The sequence below is a fragment of the Schistocerca gregaria genome, chromosome 4, assembly GCF_023897955.1.
Source record: "Schistocerca gregaria isolate iqSchGreg1 chromosome 4, iqSchGreg1.2, whole genome shotgun sequence".
Classification (NCBI taxonomy): domain Eukaryota; kingdom Metazoa; phylum Arthropoda; class Insecta; order Orthoptera; family Acrididae; genus Schistocerca; species Schistocerca gregaria.
The window spans coordinates 250,067,673-250,075,492 of NC_064923.1; the positions used below are offsets into that span (position 1 = coordinate 250,067,673).

General features: G+C 34.1%; 1 protein-coding gene across 1 annotated transcript in view; it reads left to right on the top strand.

Moving 5' to 3' along the window:
* The window catches only part of LOC126268053 (laminin subunit alpha), a 380,289-nt gene extending 372,983 nt beyond the window's left edge, over positions 1–7,306 (top strand). Inside the window, exons 56-57 of the mRNA XM_049973485.1 lie at positions 1,100–1,327; positions 6,684–7,306. Of these exons, the coding sequence (XP_049829442.1) occupies positions 1,100–1,327; positions 6,684–6,952 (497 nt within the window). The 3' untranslated portion in view covers positions 6,953–7,306. The remainder of the gene's footprint in view (positions 1–1,099; positions 1,328–6,683) is intronic.
* Positions 7,307–7,820: the final 514 nt, after the last annotated feature.

Below are 7,820 nucleotides of genomic sequence, written 5' to 3' on the forward strand. Positions count from 1 at the left end.
TCGTGTCTAGTTTACTAATTTTGCACTGTAGTTAAACTGCTCTTATGTAATAAAGAGACAGAAAATTTGACTGAAGCTTGCAGTGCATTTGTTGAAACCTTAGAAAACGATATTTTGAGTATTCAAACTGCATTGTCACCAACTCAGATATGCATCCAGATTTATCAGCACCCAGTAATTATAGTAGCCTCTGTAAACATAGGCATCATTCATTTCCAAAACTGAATCATCCCACAAAACATTGGCAGTACAAATTTCGTTGACAATTGATGGATAGCAGGGTCATTACTTGTATTCTGGAAAAGCCAATCAACAGAGAAAACATGTTTGTTTTCATTTGTGAAATTTGGTTCTGAATTAAGAAGGAAAATTATCTGCATCTTACATAAATTCTGTGAGACATGTACTGTATTAACTGTTTGTTATATACAAATAGAAAAGGATGATCTTGTAGCATTACTAGTGTTACCTTTAAGAACCCTTACTTAGTTATGGGAAGTAAACTGTCACCTTAACAGTGTCCACCAAATCTATAAAACATAATCAAAGGCCTGTTGGTTGTATATAAATGATTTTCTAGTCTTCGAAATTAACTGTGAAAACACAGTTTTAAAAGCCCAACCATTCTAGTTAACTAAAGCACAGTCAGATACAATACAGCTTATGATTGTGACTGGGGACAAAAGTAAATGGTTCATTGCTAATAGCTTATGCCTTAACCTCATAAAATAAAAGTTATTTACAACTTCCAGAAACCATATTAGTGAGGAGAAACTAAGTGAAAGCCTGAATGTTAAGTCTAAGATACCTCTATGTTAGACACTCAATATCTGTAGCATCCATCAGTCAAAGAAAATTCATGGTTTATTGATAATTACATAGTAGCCTATATGAAATGCATGAATTATCTTTGTGTCCTTAAAAAATGTTATATTTATCATGATTTGTTGCTACTATGCTGCTTTTCTTTCTTCTTTTACTTTTGATTTTATTTTTTTCTGTTTTGAAAATGTCAGCTTTATTTCTTCTTGGCTTATTACTATAAAACCCACAATTTTATTATGACACTACTGTATGTTGTCACCATATTCGGTTTCAGGACCGGTGTTTAGGGTTGGATTATCAATGAAAATTCAGATGGATATTAAACCTCGAAGTATGTCTGGAATACTTCTCTCTGTTCATGGGAAAGCTGATTTCCTGTTACTGCAGATGGTCAATGGAACAGTGAAATTTAGTGTTGACAATGGAGGTGGTCCCATTAGTGCGACATACACACCAATGAAGAAGAATTATCTTTGTGATGGCCAGTGGCATCAGATTTTAGGTAATATGATCAGCATTTGATTTGCTATTATTGTATTCTAGAAGTTTTTGGTGTGCATATATACCATATTTACAGCTAGAGGAACTTAGTAGTTACCTTTCTAGTAAAAAAAAGGAATACAAATAAAATTTTTCTTATGATGAATTACAGCTTCATCTTGGTTGCAATGAATGAGTCATTCCCCTTAAGATATAGTTAGATAGCCACATGCAAGGAGCTTCAACAGCAATTCTGTAAGCTTTGAGAAAGTAACACAAGGTCCTACTAATTTTAAAAAATGTACCTCAATTTGTTCAATTTGTATGCCATACTGCATTTTGTAAAACCACTTTATTTGTGGATCCATTATATAGCTCCATGTAAAGATTGTTCAAGAATAATTTGTAAAGAAGAGATCAAAATCAAATAAGGCCACGTGTAGACTAAAATGTGCATTAAGAATTTGCTTGTGATCTCACCATATCATGTGTATGTGCAATTGCATGGTTGAGTGACATAACAGGAGGACCTTCAGCTATTTTTCTCAGCTATCACTTATTTTTTCAATTTCATATACTGTTGTTGTTGCTGTCATTCTGGTCTTCATTCTGAAGTCTGGTTTGATACAACTCTTCACGCTTGTCTATCCTGTACAAGTCTCTTCATCTCTGAATAACCATCACAAACTACATTCTTTTGAACCTGTTTGATGTATCTTATCTATTCTTCATACTGTACAATTTTTACACCCCCAGGTGTTCCTCCAGTACTAGAGTGATGATTTCGCGATGTCTCAGAATGTGTGTTGCCAACCAATCCATTATTTAGTCAGGTTGTGCCACAAGTTTCTTTTCTTCTCAGTCCTATTCATTACCTTCTCATTAGTTTTACAAACTGCCCATCTAATCTTCAGCATTCTTCTGTAGCACCACATTGCAAAGGCTTCTTTCCTTTCTTGTCCGAAGTTCTTATTGTCTGTGTTTCATTCTGTAGAAGTCTATACCCAGACAAGTGTCTTCAGAAAAGACTTCCTGACACTTAACTTTATTCTAGATATTAGAAAATTCCTCTTTTTCACAACTGCTTTTCTTGCTAAAATCAGTCTGAATTTTTTGTCCCCTGTACTTCAGACAGCATCAGTTATTTTGTTGCTAAAATAGCAAAGCTCATCTACTACTTGTAATATCTTATTCATTAAACTAATACCCTCATAATTGCCTTATATAATTTGACTACATTCTGTTACCTTTGTTACTTTTGTTGATGTTCATTTTATATCTCTCTTTCAAGACATTGACCATTCCATTAAACTGCTCGTCCAAGTACTTTGCCGTCTGTGACAGAATTTCAGTGCCATTGACAAACCTCAAAAGTTTTTATTTCTTCTCTAATTCCTTCTCCAAATTTTTCTTTGTTTTACTTTACTACTTGCTCAGTGTATGGAGTAAATAACATCTACATTTACAAACATACTCCACAAGCCACTGTATGCTGTATGGTGGAAGGTACCCTGTACCACTACCAGTTTTTTCCTTTTCTTTACTTTCCTATTCATCTCACAAATAGAGGGTGGCAGAAACAACTGTCTATTTATGTCTATATATGCCCTAATTTCTCTTATCTTATCCTTGTTGCCCTTATGCGAAACATACATTGATGATAGGAATATTGTTCTACAATCAGTTTCAGATGCCATTTCTGTAAATTTTCTCAGTAGTGTTCCTTGGGAAGAACATTGCCTTCGCTCCAAGTTTCCCATTGGAGTTCCTGAAGGATTTCTGTAATACTTGTGTGTTGTTTGAACCTACCAGTAACAAATGTAACAGCTCATCTCTGAATTGGTTTTATTTCTCCCTTAGTCCAACCTAGTGCAGATTCCAAACACTTGAGCAGTACTCAAGAACAGGTCATACTATTTTCCTATATGTAGTCTCATTTGTAGATGAACAACACTTTCTGAAAATTTTCCCAATAAACTGAAGTCAATCTTTCACCTTCCCTGCTATAGTCCTGACATGCTTGTTCCATTTCATATCGCTTTTCTATGTGATGCCTAGATATTTAATCAGTGTGATTGTGTGAAGCAACACACTACTAATGCTGTATTCAAACATTATATATCTGTTCTACATGCTCATGAGCATTAACTTATATTTTTCTACATTTGGAGCTAGCTGCCATTCATCACCTGACCCAGAAATTCTGTGTAAGTCATCTTGTATCCTCCTACTGTTACTCAGTGACGACATCTTCCCATACACAACAACATCATCAACAAACAGCCACAGATTGCTGCCCTCCCTGTCTGCAAGATCATGTATGTGTATAGAAAATAACAGCGGTCCTATCACACTTACCTGGTGGGACTCCTGACAAGACCCTTATCTCTGATGAAAACTCGCTGTTGAGAACAACATCCTGGATTCTGTTACTTAAGAAGTCTTCCAGTCACTTACACATCTGGTAACCTATTCCCTATGCATTGGAGATAGGCTACAACCTTGTTCTTATTTCCTTCTCAATTATTGCTTCTCTTTAACGCTCTTTGACTCAGCATGGCCAAAAACTTGCTCTTCAATATTGTTATGTAAATTTGTCTGTGCCTTGAGCAAACACAAATTCTTCTTGTTTTATTTCTAAACATTTTGGGGAAGTTGCACCATTCTCATTGGGTACATTTATTTTCTTAGTATCACATACTGATGTTTATGCAGCTTTCTGACATTTGCAGTACAGCTGTTATTTTTCTCTGGGTTGTCATATTTTGTTGATTCTGAGTTCTCATGTCTCTGCAGAGTATCTTAACTGTTCTTCTTAGTACACACTGTCATACTGTTTATCAGGTATTCACATTTTTAGACGTACAAATGGTATAAATGTCAGTATGCCTTTCTTTAACCTATCTTCTAAGAAGGCCCCAAATTCAGCATTATTGGGAAAAGTTTCTATAGTGATGCCTGTCTCCTTCATAATTATCATAGAATTTATTCTTATATGTACTAATACCCATTTCATAAAACATATTGCCCACAAATGTTTTCAGTCCCCTTCTTGTTATAAGAACACTATTTTGCCACTTTACGACTTAATTTTGGAAGAAGTTTTTATAAGTAATGTGTATGGACCCTTTACTGATATATTGTGTTCAGATGATAATACTTCATCGTCCTTGCAAGACGCTCACTGTTCTCTCTTCGACTATCCACACTGTTTACAAAATCATTAGAATGTTCCTATCAGAACATGACAAAAAACAAATAACTGACTGACCAGACCTCACAATATTTACATGAGCTGTATAGTTATCTTGAGCAAGGTGAAAACAAAGTGTTTATAAGTGAATTCCTACATAAAATTGTTTAATTAAATTTCCACACAATTGTAAAACATATTCCTGATGACCAGAATATATAAAGTAAAAACTGTTACTATTGCAGGAACATTTACTTTTCTTCCCTTTGCATATGTTTACCTATTCCAAGAGAGATGACAGGTTGACAAACTTTTTTGAAAAAATGCTACGTTTATGTATTGTGCAAAACCATAATTGAAAGAAATGTTCACATTAATTGCTGACAATTTCCAATAAAGCTTATGCTTTACCTGCCCAAATGTATTACATGATTCCAGTGTAATCACATATCAAAAGTTATACATGAAGCCCAGTATTGAACACTTCATGAACAAAATTTAGCCTATTCTCAGAAGTTTTGCAGTGTGTTGTTACATTTTTCTGGAACCCAAACTAATTTACTTTAAGGTCAGATTCTACCAGTTTTCCCATTCACTGTAAATAATTCGTCGCAATATTTTGCAACCATGACTTATTAAACTAATAGTTTGGTAATATTCACACCAGTCAACATCTGCTTTCTTTGGAATTGGAATTATTATATTATTCTTCAAGCCTGAGGGTATTTCTCCTGTTGCAAAAATTTTGCGCATCAGGTGGAATAGTTTTGTCATGACTAGCACTACCTAGGATATAAATAATTATAAGGGAGTGTCATCTGCTATAGGGGCTTTGTTTCTACTTAGGTCTTCAACACTACATCAAATTCTCCTCACAGTATTGTATCCCTCAACTGATATTCATTTGCTTCCTTTTCCCTTTCTACTCATATAATATTGCCTTCAAGTTCGTTTCCTATGTATAGACTCTCTATATATTCCTTCCATTTCACATGTCATGTTTATGTAAGTTTATTTGCTTTGAAGTTTTCTGTAGTTACACCTTTATTACAATAAATTGGCAAAGTTGCCACTTTTACATATCATTACAGATTTTCTCATTGCTTTGTTAACATATGCAACATGATGTGCAAGTTTAGGAAAATGCATTGTTCACAAAAAATGTGGGAACAACTCCATAAAATGTATTTATTTTCTGTGTTTGTAATGGCTGTGGTATGTTTGTGGTCCACTGTATCATTGGAGTTATTGTATTTGGCATTAAATACACTAATATGTAACATTGAGCACTGTAGGAATATGGCATTGTTGTAAGTCTGAAACAATTCTGCAAGTGTGTCACTATTACTTCAAAATAAAAAACCTTAGTACTGTCTGAAATATATTAACTTTATATGATATGAAAAGGAATTAAGAGACTAATCAAATGTAGCGTTCAATATAGTATGGAAGAGTATTGAGAAGTTCACAACAACAATATCTTTACAATTTTTATCTGGATTATCCATTGCATTGCATTGTTTCTTCTAAAGTGCAAACATACTAAGGCATTATAATTGAGGACAGGGGTGTGACTGGAATGAAAATCTGCAATGTTGTATGCAATTACAATTAGCATCAGTTTTCCTTACACTGCTGCCCTTCTACTTACAGCACACACTCACTATTTCTTGACATCTTAGCTTCCTAGTTCTGAAACAGATTAATTTACAAAATTTCTTCTCCAGCTACTACTCATCTTTGATATTCAAACAAAACTGAAGTATCCACTGGTGAAACTTCTGTTTCATTTCAGTGTGTTTTGTTGAGTTGTTTGCTCTACAATGAGTAATGAAGGAATTCCTGGTCCATTGTGTGTGCAGTATTTGTATGACAACACTACTCAATACAAAGCACAAAGGATAAATGTTGTGACTGCTGCTCTTTCTGCTCTGCTTCCCATCCCCTTGGCAGTCAGTGTACAAGATGGATCTTGCTCTGTATATTTCTTATGCCTTAATCTAAAATCACTGAAGAGGAAGTGCATACGCTGTATTCCTTATTTCATAGTTTTGTTGACAGATATTATTGGAAAAAAAGACAATGGTGAAATAAGGAAGTATATCAATCAAATCATTTAACTCTAAACTGTTTTATGAATGATGTTGATAACTCTGATGCATTAATATCTGCCATTGTATTTCAGCTGTGAAATACAGGAATGTGGTCACGTTATCAATTGACTCAACTCAAGGGGAACCCATCATTGGTAGACCTGGTAAAGCAGCTACAGATACAAAATCGCCATTGCTGATAGGAGGTCGTGCCAAACCAAACCTCAACCTACGGGGACTGGAAGCAAAGGAACATTTTGTTGGCTGTATGAAGAACATTATTATTAATGATAGGCCAGTTAACATCTCAAAAGTTCACATTGGTGGTGATATAATGTCTGGCTCATGTCCATTGACTTGAGTTGTAGTTTAAGAATAAATTACCTTTTTTATATATTCTGCTTGTTTTGAACTTTCTCTTAGTGTCCTTTACATAAAGCAACATTTTGACAGATGTTATAAAGAAATTACTGTGATTAACAGAGGAGAAAATTCCTGTGGCTAAGTATTAGTTTGGATTGTGATCAATGTTTCATCAAATTTTCTCCAACAATAATTACATAAAATACTCAAAAGATTGACAGCACTGCCACACCTTTGCGAAAGCTTTTGTTGTACCAAATGAAAATAATATTTTGTATATATAATTGATATTTTATAAATGTTCGTGCAAATTATGAATGTGTCAAAATTAAATCAGTTTAATTACAGTGAATTTATTGTCCAGGAATTAGTAGATAATCAAACTGTCTCAAAATTAGTGATAAATGGCAAAAGAAGGAAGCGTGGAACAGTAGAGTTTAATGCCTTGTTGACAATAAAGTCACTAGAGACAAAACACAGTAAAAGACCAGTGTTCATTTTATTTCAGAAAGTCAGTGATTTATTCTCAAGATTAGTTAAGAAATGCTGAGTGTGGTAAGCTGAAGATTGTTCTGCTTACATTAAGTTACAAAGAATATTACATATTACCGAAGTGACACGACTGATGTACAGATGTTATCCAGGGTATATGTAATTGATATTTTATAAATGTTCGTGCAAATTATGAATGTGTCAAAGAATTCTCAAAATTAAATCAGTTTAATTACAGAGAATTTATCATCCAGGAATTAGTAGATAATCAAACTATCTCAAAATTAGTGATAAATGGCAAAAGAAGGAAGCATGGAACAGTAGAGTTTAATGCCCTGTTGACAATAAGGTCGCTAGAGACAAAACACAGTAAA